The 17,278-nt window shown below is 39.0% G+C and overlaps 1 protein-coding gene across 1 annotated transcript; it reads right to left on the bottom strand.

Moving 5' to 3' along the window:
- Positions 1–1,328: 1,328 nt before the first annotated feature.
- Positions 1,329–16,567, bottom strand: LOC148903864 (large neutral amino acids transporter small subunit 1-like). Its single transcript, XM_089010061.1, has 11 exons — positions 16,349–16,567; positions 14,814–15,338; positions 13,224–13,349; positions 10,619–10,724; positions 10,415–10,459; positions 9,326–9,449; positions 9,128–9,231; positions 8,795–8,891; positions 7,336–7,485; positions 5,388–5,562; positions 1,329–3,330 (listed from the first exon to the last, which is right to left on the bottom strand). Exons 1-11 carry the CDS (start codon positions 16,410–16,412, stop codon positions 3,260–3,262), a joined length of 1,587 nt encoding a protein of 528 aa, XP_088866187.1. The 5' UTR covers positions 16,413–16,567; the 3' UTR covers positions 1,329–3,259.
- Between the last annotated feature and the right edge of the window lie 711 nt (positions 16,568–17,278).

Raw genomic sequence — 17,278 nt, 5'->3', positions numbered from 1 at the left:
ACACACATATATATATATATATATATATATATATATATATATATATATATATATATATATACATATACATACATATATATACATACATATATACATACATACATACATACATACATACATATATATATATATATATATATATATATATATATATATACATGCATGCTCATGAGTTTAAAAACAAGGCTAAAATGTATATTTTAAAGTAATCTTCATAAATACAGACGCTTTTGATTTATTCATGGATAAAGTCGAATGTGCTCGAATGGAAGGTAATCGAGCGTATTCTGAAATGACTGCACAAGAACAGCACAACGTGAAATATTGTGTAGTACTTTTACTACCATATACCGATCAAATAGTGCACAACGCGGAAAGAAAAAAAATCATTGCTTAGGTATTTAGTTTCCTTGGAAAGGGTATATTGCCACCTGCTGGTAAAGTATCGCTTAGCAAGAAAACAGAGGCCAGATTTGGTTGAGAATATTTTAGTATCATTTGCTGGTGGGCAATCTGGTAGTCGAGTGGTCAGCACATTGCAAAAGTCGTGAGTTCAAGCCTCCCTGTGTGGAGTTTGCATGTTCTCCTCGGGGCAATGGGTTTTCTCCAGGTATTCCGGTTTCCTTCCACATTCCAAAAACATGCATGGCAGGTCGATCGAACACTGATTTTTTTGTTGTTGTTGTTTTGACTTCAAGATGGCGCGCGAGCGTAGCTGCCTTTACAGCAGGTCCTGTATTTAGTTTTTCCAATTCTTCCTTTCCTCATACTTTCATCACTTTGCTGCTGTGAAATGTAAATTTCTCCACCGCAAGCCGAATAAAGGCTAATCCAATCCATATTTTTTTTTTTTATATATTCTTTGCATTGGCATCAAATGGTGAGTAGCTTTACTTTATTTGAATATTGCTGATGACTACTATCCTTGCTGTCATTGCCTTTTTATCGAGCATCTTCATTTTTATGAAGTTCACAGAGTTGCTTGTTCTGTAGCCACAAAGGGGACACAAACGAGTCTTATTGTGCCGGTCCCAAGCCTGGATAAATTCAGAGGGATGTGTCAGGAGGGGCATCCCACGTAAAAGCTTGGCCAAAACAAACATGCCAATCAAACCTCTGGAGATGGAGGACATTGATTTGCTGTGGCGAACCCTGAAGGGAAAAGCCGAAAGGAAAAGAAGATTCTTCACGTTATTATTATATGCTATGACCTTTGAGTTACATTGTAACAGGATATGGCGGTACAGAAATTCCTCTGGAAGGAATTCTATTGCAATCAGACATTCCAACATTTCTGTAAATACATCAGCAAAACACAAATGTTGAACAAAAATAGCTTTATTGTCACATATGCCCGCAATGTCACTGCCACACAACAGTTGCACAGAAACTGACAGAGGGGCTTTCAATTACTTCTGATGAAAGAGAGCTCTTATTATTACCATCAAAGGCGGGATGGAGGTTGACAGCGGCAGTCTCATAGCGGACAGTCAATGATTTGTTGTTTTATTGTTCCTCGTCCAATTTGTTCATCCAAGTATTCATCCGTTTTTCTGTCTATCGTCTTTATTTTTATCAAAGTTCCAAAATTATGGCTGACAGTGTGTTTCAATATTCATATTAATGTTAAATAAACCATGAAAAAAATGTAGTGGCGTCATGAAAAAATGTTATTGATGTAATTTCCAACAAACATGTCTATCCATCCTTCCATTTTCAATCATCTTAAATGAAAGAAAGCTTCTCCCAGCTGACTTTGGGAGAGCGCCATAATACACCATAGACTCGTCGCAGACAATCGCAGACCTAATTTCTGTAGGTTTCTTATGTAGCATTCCAATTTCTCGAGATTCGGGTGTCCGTTAGCTGCAATCATATCATCAACAAAATCTTGTGAAATATTTGAACATTTTCTCATCTATACCTTTGGCAATTTTTGAAATAAACTGATATAAATCAACGCTGCCAAAACATTCTAAGTGGGAATTCATAAAATAGGAACAGGAAATGTATTTTCAAGCCACCCCTTTGTTTTTTTTTTCTTTTTTGAGGGGGATTGTGAGGCGAGTTCAGTCAAGAAAAGAGAAAAACGCATTCAAATGTTACATATTTTCAACACTCTGCTAATTATTATTTTTTTCTTTCGGGAATGCTCCGAAATGTCATGACAACACTTAAATAAAAAAAAAAACAAGATTCCACTCAACCACCATGGGACTCAGCTCAGTTGTGACATTCTGTCAAATCCGGAATATCGTCACACACAAATACGACAGTGACGCAAGAGTGAAACGCAACAGTGAAGAGAGTCTTGGTAAAGCCTTCAACACAGACGTTCTTATCCTGCTTCATCACTCGGGATGGGCATAATAATAGATTACTTGAATATTGATTGATTAATAATGACTTTGGTTTAGTTCACTGTGACACAAAATGGGGTCCACTTCTGAACTCCATCCATTGAAACTTTAAACTTTCCACTGAATCTAATTTGCATGTTTTAAGAATGTGGGATGCCCATCCCAAGTGAACGCACAGAAAAGTATCGCCTTTTTCGCACAACATGTAATGAACAGTGAATAAAGGCTGCATAACGACATCAGAGTATACACATGCGCAAACACACCCACTCACACATGTAATTTTACTGAAAAGTTTGTGCATCATGTACAAAATTCTAAATATTTTTAAAGTGTCATGAACACATACATTATACTAGTAGAGTGTCAGTTTCCGATTCTGATTACTTATTTGAGTCACAGTAAGATTGGTGTACAATGTATGTTTGTAGGGGGGGAAGGGGTTATTTTTTTATTGTTTGTAGTTCATCTAAAGAAAACCCCCTGAACATTCTCCCATCAAAATGGAGAAAGAGGCCAAACTAAACCGTTTAAACAACAAATATGGTGGACAGGGCCATATTTGGCCATAATTGAAAGAAGTAGAGTAATAATGTGGCAATCGGTCCAAAATTTTGTGAGAGCAAATATACCCAGGTCCATTTTTAGCAACGATAACTGTTTACGGCTTCTCATAGCCTATGACGAAGACAATTAGTTACGCACATTTGAAGTGTATATTGTGCCGACAAACACTTTGAACACAAATGCATGTGTTCGTGTCAACCCTCCTTGACCAAGCTTGCAAAGCGACAACGGCAATGGAAAAAAAAAACGGCAAAGACCACAAAACCTGAAAATGTTCAAGTAAACACAATGCCGAGCCATGATTTGTCAAGCCGTCTGAAGATCGCCTGTCGTTATTCAGATTCTTCCTGTCGCTCCTCGGGGACGGCCAGGAATATTTTCTGACAGAAGGTGGTGAAGATTTCTGAGAGACAGTGAATCATCATCGTCAGAAAATGAGTTATAGAAAATCTAGGATTTGTGTGTGTGTGTGTGTGTGTGTGTGTGTGTGTGTGTGTGTGTGTGTGTGTGTGTGTGTGTGTGTATGTGTGTGTGTAAGTGCATGTGCATACCGCAATGTTTACTGCAAACAGTATTCATATGTTATATAACGTATTTATTCGAGCATAACGCGCACCCCTAATTTTCAATTTTCAGGACGACTTACTGTTTTCTCCATTCTCTAACATTCGTCTCTGGTACAGTGAATTCTCGACTCGCTGCCTGATTTCTATGCATGATCAATAACTTTGAGCTTGAATGAAGCGTCATATGCAGAACGTTTTCTCTTGATACCATGAGTTGCCATCTAACAGGTAACAGTATATCAATTACAATATGAAGAACACTGAATCAAAACTCTGGATATTAGTAATTATGCAAAACAGGAAAGGAAATGAAGCAAAGAAATGGTAATCAACAATTAAAAGAAAAAGGAATGCGCGCGATCCGGGTCTTTCCGAGAATCGAAACTTAACAACAGCTGAAGGTGGAACAAAGTATGACTATGGAGAATAGCCATGGAAATGCCGCCCCCTACTTGAAGGGATAAAGCATTAAATGGATATGAGATTTTTTTTTTCACACACCCAAACTTTGAGTTCTTTTTTAGACAGAAAATTTTGCGCGTTATACTATAAATACAGTATATCACACAAAGGCTACAGCAGTGTATCTTAACTTAAATATTTACCGTATTTTGCAGTGTATGAGGCACACTGGACTATAAGGCGCGCCCCCAATGAATGATGGATTTTCAAACTTTTTCCATATATCAGGCGCACTAGACATTTTTCAGTTTTTTTGTAGAAGTAGTAGTAGTAGAAGTAAAAGCTGGAGTATTGTTTCATATATCCCATCATGGACGCGCACTACTTCTTCTACAGAGGGAAATTGACAGTCAGTGGCTGCTGACAGTAGTTGCGAAACCTGTTTTAACTCAATATTACTTCACAACAGGGTCATCTTTTGAAGAAAATGAAGGCTTTTTCGTGCGCCTTACACACAGGAAAATACAGTAATTATAAAACTTTCTATACAGGGGTGCCAAACTAATTTTTTTGCTGTGGGCCTCATTGTCGTTGCGGTTTCCTCTCAGGGGCCATTATGAATTTAGGGAAACCATTAGGATGTTTCATACCCTCCACATATTACATGTAGAGCACACCACAAATTAATCAATAACTAGTTTTCAAATCTGAAGTCAAACATAATGACTGTTATTGTGGTTTGCATACGACAATTTGAAATTGTGGTTGGGACTTTAGCAAGCATCATGCAATTTCACAAATTTGATTTGCCTTTGCGGGCCAAATAAAATCATGTGGCGGGCCAGATTTGGCCCCCGGGCCAGATTTGGCCCCCGGGCCTTGACTTTGACACTGATGTACTACAGTAATTAACATTTAGCAACTCTGCATGAGAGAGACAAAGAAGGCTCTCATAGCTCCATAGCTACCGTTAGCCTCCAGCTAGTTCCTAGACAGTTATCCCCGCGCAGCCGCATTGCTATGATATGATAATCAATAAGTATTGATGAGGGGAAGGCTACAAGCCCTATCACAACCTCACTACCGCTGCCGGGCACGTTGCGAACAGAAGCAACAGTATGACAGAGAGAGAATCAACAGCAAAGAAACACAGCTGAAGTCTTAGATGACGATGAGTGGCCCTCCCGCAGCAAGACAAGAGAATCATTTGCATTGGGAAAATAATTAGCATTAATGTTGCAATATTAGCATGATGCTATGTTGCATTTTTGGTCTGATTTTGGAAGCAGAACTTGTTACTGACCGATGGCGTAGTCAGGTATAAGGCAAAACTTCACTCTACACAAACCCCCTCATGTTAACAGAGCCCCCATATGCTCTCCAGCTGATCTTCTCCTCACAATCTCATAACAAAGTGTCACCGATGCCTCCTAGATAACGCCCGGACAAGCCCCCCTGTTTTCATTTGATTTCCAAAACAATAACAACTCACCGAGCATTTTCTTGACCACACGCGGCTTCTTCCACTTGTAGCCCAGCAGGTAGGCCGGGATGCCCGTGAGAATGATGCTGCAGCCTATCAGACACTCGATGGGAGCCGCCCAGAAGGACACGACGATCATGAAGATGCAGCCCAGGACAAAAGTCACTGGGATAAACAAACAGATCTGTGCCAAAGGAACACGATGATGTTAGAATCGCCATAAAACAAAATGACCAGGTCTGTTTGAATGACGACTAATCCATTTTCTCTATTGTCACAGGCACGGATGTCAATCTGTGAACCGGCTGGTCCACCCGATCAATATCTCTCTGCAACAGCGCCAGCTGAGTCTCATTTAGCTTGATTTGTGGCTGGCCGACTTAAGCATGGTTGAATAACATTCAGTATGTTCAAGTTAAAAAAAATGCCATTTGAGGTGTAAAATGGATCACATTGACTTAATCCATTGTCTGTTTTTTTCATACATTGCTGATGTAAAATTGATCACAATGTCACCCAGTGGCAGACTGTCAAAGCCTTCAAAGCCTTCTCTGCTGGCCTAAAGATATCTGAATCACGGACTAATGTTAATTATATTTTTTTGTCCATGACTCCTTATTAAATAATTCCAAATTCTCTTTCAGCTTCCTTTCAGTGCTTTCACCCTGTGGCTCTGCTTCCAGGTGTGTGTTTTCGTATTTAAACATTTAACCAATGACATTTCAGTCATAATTTGTTACCCGGGTCAGAAATCTACCTGGATGCCTTCACAATCAGTTCTGCAGGCCCTGTCACATCAAAGAAGTGTCAATCAATCCTCTCGGGCCCTCAGATCCTCATCCTCCCTCAACCTCTGTATGCCCTCTGCGCGTCTCACCACGATGGGGTGCAGAGCTTTCAGCCGCTCTGCTCCCAAACTCTGGAACTCACTTCCACCCAACATCCGTAATATTGACTCCCTTCCTACTTTCAAATCTCAAAACCCACCTGTTTAAACTTGCTTTCATGGTAAAGTTTAATCAGCCATTTTATTATTTATTGTTTTATTCACGATTTTATTGTTTTATGTATTGTTGTTTTTTTTATTGTAAAGTGTCCTTGGGTGTTCAGAAAGGTGCTGGTAAATTAAATGTATTATTATCATTATTATGATTACTCTTATTATTATCAAAATGTTGCTTTAACCAATCAGATTTCGAGTTGGCATCCCAAAAGCGGTACCAACGCCTTCTTGAAGGTGCAGGTCAATGTCAGAGTTTTTGCAAACTATGATTGGCTCGTCACATGGTTGGCAAGTCACGAGCCAATAACAGTATCACTAGCCACTAGTGATAAGAACATACTGGCCAGAGCTAGCTCACTGTATCGACCTGCATGAGCAAATATATTATTGTGATTTAATAGCAGTGGCTGAAGGAGGAGAAGAAATTGTTGGAGATTTGCTGTTAAAGCCATTTTCAAGATGGACTTTTCAAGAAAAAAATGGACATCATTAAGAAAGGTCACTCAGTTTTTTTTTCTGGCTAATGGTACCCTCGAATGGACTTATAGTAAATCAAACTACGATTTTGTCAGTCTGGATTGATTCAGACGTAGCACGACTGAAGGCCGAGCGATAAAATCCACACACTGCCACCGATGTCACCTCACTTCTTGCGGGACTGTTTATTTTTATGTAATGTTTTATGAATCAAGATGATTTGAAATTAAAGATAAAAAAGTGCCTAATAGTCCTGAACAGTTCTCTCACCATGAGAGGACAAACACACAAGTGAACATTAATTTCATGTCAAAATTGCCTGGGGGCAATTTGCCTCTGGGCAAAGATGAAAGATGGCGCACAAACAAAGAGGCAATTCAAGAACATGTACAACCAATAGCGAGCAGTCTGTTTTACGGAAAAAAAGCTTTTTGATGCACAGATGATCAACAATCTCCCATAGGTCCGCACTCGTACCTTTATTGGCCTTTTGAGGTCTGGCTTTTTAAATCGGAGCCAGAGCATCCCGGCGATGGCCATGCCAACACAGAGCCATGTGAAGAAGCTAAACAGATTGATGACCGAGAAGATGTCCTGGGAAATTGCGTAAAACATGGACAGCACGCACTGGGAGTAGAGACAAAAGATCGATCAGATTAGGTTAGAAACTGCATTTGTTTTGGTTTTTAAGTCTTGTTTTGCTCCCGCGGGAGCAACGCGTATGTTACGAATGTGCGAGTGAAGGGCAAGGGGGTGTGGTTCTTTACCTGCTCCCTATTTAAGTATCTTGAGATAACCTCTGTTGTGAATCGGTGCTGCCGCAATAAAATCGAGGGGAATGAGTCTGAGCCAGTACATTGTAAAAATAATAAAAACTGTTATTTGAGAGTTTGATAAAAAAAGAGGTTTAATTCGACAAACACTTGAGAAATGGTAGCACCAGTGTCCAATTCGGATTTTTGGCTCAATCAAAGTTTCTTATGTCATCTTTTATAAGATTATGAGTGTAATGTAACTAGATAACAAATGTTATTCAAAATGACTTTGCTGTGTCACTGACAACGTCAGTGTTCTCCCTAGCACATATTTGGTTTTGATGATGTTCAAACTGTTCATACAACACATCTCACTGCTGTCCGATTTTTATCCACAGTTGCAGGCCCATTCCAGATTTTTTTTAAATCTGAATTACATTGCATGAAGAAAAAAACAGATAGGTTGGTAAAAAATATTATTTAAAAAAAATGATGGATTTGATGGATTTCAGCTGCAATGCCTTTCAATTACTATTTTATGTATGTATGTATTTATTCATGTATTTTTTCGTGTATTAATCATGTATAATTCATGTATTTATTTATTAGTTCATTTATGTATTTATTTATTTATTATTTATTTGTGTGTGTAATTTTTCATTTATTTTTTTATGTTGTCATTTATTTATTTATTTTTTATTTATTTAGTTTGTTCATGTAATAATTTCTTTGTTAATTTAGTCATTTATTTTCGCATTTGTTCATTTATTTATATTTTAATGTATTATTTTTTTATTTATGTATGCATTTGTTTGTTGATTTATTTATTCGTTTATGTGTTTGTTTATTTGTTCATTTATTAGTTTATTTTTGTATGTGTTTATTTATTTATTTATTCATTTGTTCATTTATTGTTTTCATTTATTTATTCTTTTATTTATTCTGTTATTTCTTTTTGAATATTTCATACTGAACCCTAAAATGAACAGAGCCAATGCAATGACAACAGAATGGGAGTCATGTGGCTCAACCTAAAGTATGAGGGCGTGTGTACGTTTTTCCAGAGCAGGTGTTTGACCTTTACTATTTTCGACCTTTCAATGGGTCAAATTCCACATCATCTGGACTGTTATGACTTGAAAAAGCACATAAGCATTTGCTGTTATGCTAGCTGTTCTTACTGTGAAGATGAGGGATGGCACCGGTGTGAAAAGGTCTGTGTGGACGAGTCCAAGAGCAGCAGGAAGTTGACCCTCACGGGCTCCAGCATAGAACAAACTGGAACAAATGGTACGGGTTTCACTTATTTATTTTCAAACATGATCCGCTTGGCCGATATCGAGTGTGCGAGCAATAACAGTCAGTCACTTGATGGACACACTTGATTGCAAATCACATTCAGTTTCAGGTGTTTCCTTACAGGAAGGCTTCTGATACATTTTCTTTCACCCAAATAATAATAAGAAGAAGCAGAAGAAAAAGAAGAAGAAAAAGCAGAATATTTTTCATGTTACCGTGCCGATGTAAACAAGGATCCATTCACGGCTCCAAAACAAGACAGCCCCACAAACACTGGAATGAGCCAAGACATCACGCCAAGATGGTACTCGCCAAAACTCTGTATACAGCCAAAGTACACATTTAATATAAATAGTACACATATTATTTTTATTAGAATAATTCAATGGTTATTTTTAGAAGCAGTAGCTCACCACGGCGACGGCTTCCGACTCCACCATGTCTTGGGGCGAAATGGTTGTGAAGTAAGCCAAGTTGGTCAGGATGTACACGATTGTCACGATGGGCATTGAGATGATGATTGACAGGGGCAAGTTTCTTGGTTGGAAAGGAGACAGAGGTTATATGACCTTTCGGATCAGGATAGTGTGGTCGTGCCACACTGAAGAGGAAACAACATTGAGAACTTTTAAATTGATTTAAACTCATTGTTGTCGCAGGCCACATTGGAGTCATTCAGTTCATATGATAGTTGTGAAACCATATGAAGAAGTCAACTATAGTATAAGCTACAGTAATGTGGGTTTTTGCTATCAAGAATAAATACAATTTCATATATTACATTTCACATTTTAGCAGCTGTTGTGTTGGATTTGCATTCACGGACCAATTCAAATGATGTGGTGGGCCACACCTTGCCCCCAGGCCTTAAGTTTGACACCAGTGTATTAACCCTGGAGAATCCCTGGGGTCAAAATTGGCCTCTATAAATTCTGCTGGCCAAATAATAAAAATATATACAGTATATATTTAATTTAACTAGTGAGAATAAGAAATAAAAGGTTAAAATCGAGTTCAGAGAACTTATAGCAGTCATTTAATGTATAATTTGTAATTGTATAAAGAAGAAAAAGGTTCTTGGGTTTTCCAGCGTTAATATTGTGAAAAAAATGTCAGATAGTAGAAGGGAAAAAGTCCACCTTCCAAAAGTAGAAGTAAAAATTCCAAGAAAAAAAAAGCAGATTTTTTTTTTAAAAGAAAACTACATTTAGTTTTTTTTCTTAAATATCTAAACATTATAAATCAAAAAGAATCTGATTTTTTTCCAATTAAAAAAAGCCATGAATTGAGAATAATAGCAATAATAACACATTTTGACCACATGCATTTGACATTTATATGGTGTCATATTTTGTCGTATTTTCTGTGTTCCTGCAACATTCTGCATCATGCAAAACGAGAGATGACAGGCATGTTCTTTCAGCTCGAAGCAAAGTCATGCCGTTGACAAATACTAACAGGAGACCCCCTCCTCAAAACAACCTCCATCACATATAAGTCACCTCTCGGGATTGATCATCTCCTCAGTGACGTAATTCAAGTAATTCCTGAGAAGAAGAACACAAAGAAAACAATATTACTTAGAACTTTAGCTTGAGGTTACGCTACAGTGCTCAAAATTGCATTCAGGGGGGTAAAAAAAATGGAGGATTATTTTTTTTATTTTATTTCTACTCTGTAATTTTTTTCCCCCACAAACGACTCACCAGCCTCCAAAAGCAAACAAACCACTGTACAGGGCCAAGACAATATTGCCAACACCCACTTTGCTGCCTTCAAAAGCGTTTTCGGGCTTCAGGTAGGGCACGTCACCTGCACAAGCACACAAAACAGAAGAAAGGAATGTTTTGGGAGGACTCATTGTGCATCTTCATTATGGAGTTATATGTGACCTTATGATCCCACAATGAAATTTTGAGTGAGAGGTCACATCGATTCACAGTCTAATACATTGCTGTCAGATATTTTTGGCTTGGATTTTCATGTCGGCTTGTCATTTTGTGATCCGTCTGTTGGCGCGTGTAAAATTCAATTGTCATGCACATAAAGCCCACCAAGGGTAAAGATTATACAGTCCGTGTGTGTGTGTGTGTGTGTGTGTGTGTGTGTGTGTGTGTGTGTGTGTGTGTGTGTGTGTGTGTGTGTGTTTGCAGTTCCCGCCCAAACCTCTTCTTCCAATGGTAATGAAAACCGTTACAGCGCACGTGCATGCCTCTCACATTCTCGCCTTTCTTTCTGGATCTGAAAGGACTCAGTATGTGCATGCGACACCAGCCGGCAAGCTTAGCTAAGCCGTCCCCATGGCAACGCAGAGTAGAGCACAATACTTGTGGGTGTGGCCTTGCAAATCAGGGCCAGCAAAGTAGCAGGTGTAGCTTGGCCGAGAAGCTACATGCTGTTTCCCTACTTCATACTGTATATTATTTTTCTCTGAATGGGGCTTCATAAAATGAAACTCTGGATTAAACTTAAAATAAAAATAACAATATAAATAAGTGTAATGAAAATTAAAAAATAAAAATTAAAAAAATACACTAACAAAAAATGAACAAATAAAAAAAATACAAATAAAAACTATTTAAATAAAAATTAAACAGAAATCGCAATAAACATTACAGTCAAATTAACACAAACATCAACATTAAAATATAAATAAATAAATAAATAATAAATAATATATAAATAATAAATAAATAAATAAATAAATAGGTTGCTTGGTGAACCAGGGATAAGTTAGTCAACCTCACAGTGCGTTCGATTCCAGCTTCGGCCACCCTGTGTGGCATTTGCATGTTCTCCCAGTTTGTACGTGGGTTTTCTCTGGGTCCTCCATTTTCCTACCACATTCCAAAAACATGCGAGGAACGCTGATTTAACACTCTAAATTGTCCCAAGGTGTGAGTGTGACCTTAGATGGTTGTTTGTCTCTGTCTGTCCTGTGATTGGCAACCGGTTCAGGGTGTCCCCCCCGCCTATTAACAGCTGTGATATGCTCCAGCAACACCCTGCGACCCTTGTGAGGATAAATGGGAGCAGAAAATGGATGGATGGATGGATGGATGGATGGATGGATGGATGGATGGATGGATGGATTCTAATATTAAGGATTAACTGTCTCTGGAAGACAAACTGAAGTAGCTAATGTGAAGTCACCATTTCATCACTTGACATTGGCGATGTCTCAAGTATGGTTCAGTATGGTTCATCGTCCTATCCGATCACGTTTTCAACCAGGGCTGATAAATTTGCCTTAATGCAGAGCATTTCAAATGGGGCCCGAACTGACACGCCACTTCATTGCTGGGGCATTCAATCGCGAAAACGTCGTCACTCATCCGGGGGCCACTCGTCACCACGTACACATACATGCACATGAGTGCGCGATCGGTCTTCAGTTGTGCTTGGCGCTCACGCTAGGTATCAATGCAATCAAGGTGAAAGTCGTCCGCTCTGTTTCACTCGTTACTGATAGTCAACATTATTGTCTCATTAGAGACAAAAATACAAGGACTACATGACCGTAGGATTGCATTAATGATGGGGAAAAAATACGATTCAGAAGAGAAGAATAGATTCGATTGGAGATGAGTCACTTACTTCTCCGCCTTCCTTCCATATTCCACATTCACTTTACTGACGAACGTAAATTGTCCAACAGGTGTGAATGTACAATCGAATGCTTGTTTGTGTAAATGTACCATGTGACTGATGGATGAACAGTCGGCTGCTCACCTAACAAGCTTGAGAAGAATCAGCACGTGAGAATATACATAAATGGATGGATGGTTAGAGACTCATAAACTCCCATGTTGATGCTCAGAAAAGCACATCAATCCCAATTAAGATAAATACGACATTGATGACCGTTTCACAGCCATTTGACAACTGTGGCCTGAGTGTATTAATGCTCTGGCAAACCTTCAACAATGCAAACAATGGCGCGTGACTTGATAAGAATTTTTTAAGCCATTCTTGGAACCATGTTGTAATCTGTTTATCCTTGCGAGGGTCGTGGGTGTGCTGGAGCCTATCCCGTGGCTGTTTCGGGGCAGTAGGCCGAGTCAACCCTGAACTGGTTGCCAACCAACCACACAGACAAAAACTATCCACTCATGCTCATAATCAAATCGAGCGATAATTTTGAGTGCTCCAGTCACGGCTGTTTATGGAATTTTTGAGAAAAGATGAGTACCTGAGGAAAACCCACACAGGCAAATACAAAATTCACAAAGGATGGCCGAAGGCCTGGAATCAAACCCTGCAACTCTGCACTGTGAGGTGGACATGCTAACCCATCTTTCTGGGATTTACCTGTAAAGATCTGTACGAAGCCAAAGAGGATGATGATGATCAGTGCGAACAGCTTGGAGACGGTGAACAAGTCTTGAACCTTGGTGGCGGCTTTCACGCTGATGCAGTTGACAAAAGTCAGAGTGGCTATAAGAAGGAAGGAGGCAGGGATGAGAGACTGAAAACTAAAGTTATAAAGATGTGGTGGTTTGTAGATTTTTCAAATCTGGATTTTTTTGGAGTACAGTATTTCATTTTCAGATTGTTTCATATTAAATGCCAACATTTGAAAAGAGATAGCAATACGTTCTTTTATCAGCGAGGTTTGTTACTTTTTTCTTTCGCAGGTCCAGATCATGCCTGGTGGCCAAGATGTCAATGGAGAGCGCTAACCGCATCTGTGATGCTAAAAGGTTTTAAACACTAAAGTGGAACAAACACCTCATCAAAACTGATGACTGTTTTTTCCCCCACAACTATATTTTTTTTCACATTGACAAATGTGCATCAGTGACAGCGTCAATCAGAGCCATGAACTGTATAGTACGATATCGTGGTACAGTGGCTGAGGCACCCGGAAAACAAATGCGGTGGCCAAAAAAAGAAACATAAAAATAGGCAGTGACAAGTGATGCTTATCATCACGAAAACTTGAATATTAAATTGGTCAAATTGGCAAACGTAATTATGTTTTGATTAAGGGACTTAATATTCATTCCAGAAAGAGCATCAACAGATGGACTAAGGATTTTACGAATGTCAGGAAACATGGTGATGGTAACATGGCCTTTTTTGACACCTCATATGTTTTCATTGATTATAGATATTAATAATTACATTCTCGAGATAATCGTTACATGGTGACAAAAGGCAAAAATATTGTTACGTAACTTAAGCTGATAGAAAAAAATGCAATTTTCAACAGATTTGATTGGGGACTCCAAATTAATTTGACCCACAGATGTTGTCAGCTACTCTGTTGTGATTACTTTGGGAAAATAAATAAATGCATAAATAAATCAACGGATAAATAAATGAATAAATACATTGAAAAAGATGAACACATAAATCAATAATGGCATAAATAAACAAATTAAAAAATAGATAAAAAATAAACAGTGGCATAAATAAATAGATAATAAAATAAATAAATACATTACATTTACAAAGGAAAATCAATAAATAAATAGAAACTTACAGACACACACAGACAGAGAAAAATAGACAAACAAATAATGGCATAAATAAACAAACAAATAAATAAAAATAGATAAAAAATAAACAGTGGCACAAATAAATAAATAAACATGTATAAATAAATAAATATCTATAAATAAATAAATATTTATAAATAAATAAATAAATAAATGGAGCTGTATATTTTTTCCATCCATGCGCATCCATTAATTACTTTTTTCCCCTACTCTATTCAGAACATTAGCAAGCCATTGTTTGAGTAGCTCTCACGGACAGTTTTTAAAAAATCTGATTAATTTTTATATGTCAGTGTACCTACTTTATCTCCTGTACTTTTCAACCAAGTTTCTGAACTTGAACTTCAGTCCGAAGTGTGAGCACTGTTGCTCCTTCTGCACTTTTTAACGTACTCACTGAGACAAAGGCAAGCGATGAGCTTGGCGGCACTGTCGGGCACGCTGCAGCTGGGGTAGATTGGCTTGAGGAGGTACGTGGCAAACACCAGCGACACCACGTACTGCGACGACGGTCGGATGATGAGCATCTCTACCCACAATTTGAGGAAGGCGGCCAGCTCGCCGTACACCTCTAAGATATACGTGTAGTCGCCTCCGGACTTGGAGATGGTGGTGCCGAGCTCGGCGTAGCAAAGCGCCCCCATGGTGGAGATCACCCCGCAGACGGACCAAATGATCAAAGAGAGTCCAGCCGAGCCCGTTTCTTTTACGACGCCCGTTGGCGTGACAAAGATGCCCGAGCCGATGATGGTGCCGATGATCATGCCCACGCCGTTAAATAGGGTGATGCTGCGCTTGAGTTCGATTTTCTGACCTTTGCTCGGCGGTGGGTCGGATGGACTTGAGGGGCCAGCGACCATGGGGGTGGATGGTGAAACTTTCTCAATGACTCGGCCATCTTGGTCCGGGTCTGCTTCTGCTCCTGTGAAATAATGAATAACCTCGAGGTTTATAAAATAGCCCCCATCGGGTCAGCTACTTTGGCTAGCAAAGACATCAAAGTGGAGTAGTGAGTAGGTTATAATAATAATAATAATAATAATAATAATACATTTCATTTATGTTGTTTTCTTTCTCGCTAATTAGTATTTCATATTTCATACAGAGCAGTCATTCAATTGGACATGTATTCATGCAATTTTACAAATTTTGCGGCAGTCCACATTGTAGTTACGGTTTCTTCTCGGGGGCAGTTATGAATTGAGGAAAGCCATTAGAATGTTTCATCACCACCACATAATTAAATACAGAACGCACAACAAATTGATGAATAACTACTTCTCAAATTTGACTTCAAGAATAATGATTAATTATTGTGGTTTACATACGACAATTAGAAACTTTAGCAAGCATCATGGAATGTCACAAGTTTAATTTGCTTTCATGGGCCGAATAATGTGGTGGGCCAGATTTCGCCCCCGGGCCTTGACTTTGACATGTGTGGTCACAGCCCTTTTTCAGGGCATTTTTATGAGCCACATGCTGTGTTTGTTTGCTTCCCGCAAAATATAACCAATATCACTACTATGTGCCCTTTCTATATTTTAAATGGCCATCGTGCAGTCATTCATACTTGTCCCCCCAAAAAATCTGATCCTATGAGTCATTTTCAACATGACAACATGAACGATTGGGAGGAGTCGTGAACCATCCGAAGAAGTTTGCAAAAGATTCAAAGAATCAAATGTGTCAATATTTATCGATCAATAAACGACATACAAATCTTGCAGCCACGTTTTGAAAGGAGGAACAAAAGATAGTTTGTAGTTTGGTGTAGACACAGCTTCACCTGTCACCATAAACGTGCACATACCTCTTTGCGGCATCACCTTCGCCTCACACACTGCATCACACCCCCCCCCCCCCCCCCCCCCCACACACACACACACACACCCGTAGATCGTGTTTTGTTGTTGTGTGGCGTGTACCTACCCCCCATGTTTTCCTTGGTAATACTCTCCCGGCTGTTCCGTAATTTCAGCTCAGGCTCAGCCATTATTTCCTTCTGCTCCAAGTCGTCTGGTTCTGTATTGCGCCCCCTTCTTTTCTTCTTGTCTTTACGTCCTCTTCTTCTTCCTGTCTGGGTTTCCTCTCTCGCTCTCTTACACACAGTTAGACACGCACGCTAGCTAACCAGACTCCCCATCTGACCCTGATCCTCTCTGTCTCTCCCTCCCTCGCCCCCACCCCAGTCCTCCACCTTGTGATGCTGCGCTAGGCTCCGCCCAGAAGGAGGTTGATGATGAGGGAAGTAGGGGGCCGTTTGAATGTGTGGAAAGGGGTTATGAGCAGACGCACGTGACATTTTAATCCATTTATGCACTGCTTCCTAATCCAGACGCACTCAGTCTGCTTAAAATTTGTGTGTGCCAAGAGTGTGGAAATATTTTTGACAGAGATTGGAATTATGATTGGTAAAATAATTATTCATTGACTTGAAAACTCAACTACTGTACCACATTTTGTAAGGTACAAAAAGACGTGATGAGTAAAATGTGAAGTTCAAAGTCTTTGAAATTAATTTTCATTTCAATAAATCCACACATTGGTGAAATTCTAAGCATAAATAAGCATCACTCTTACCTTTTTATTATATCTTGCAATTGTAGCTTTATTTCTTATAAGTCTTGTGTGTTGTGGTTCTGGACCAGTCCAGAACAAGAGCAGCAAAACAAGAGCCCACAAATGCAGACCCTGACAAAATCCATTACAAAAAACATTTATTTATCGAAGAGGGTCATGAGACTGACACGGCTAGTACAACGTCAGACACTGGAAAGAAAATAGCAAGGATAAGAACGAATATAAGCTGAAGCACATGTAAACAGCACGTGAAATAGAGAACATAAAATCAAGGAAAAC

This window comes from Hippocampus bargibanti, linkage group LG01, assembly GCF_051943395.1.
Source record: "Hippocampus bargibanti isolate YZ-2025 linkage group LG01, ASM5194339v1, whole genome shotgun sequence".
Classification (NCBI taxonomy): domain Eukaryota; kingdom Metazoa; phylum Chordata; class Actinopteri; order Syngnathiformes; family Syngnathidae; genus Hippocampus; species Hippocampus bargibanti.
This window is presented reverse-complemented; position numbering and strand designations above follow the sequence as displayed.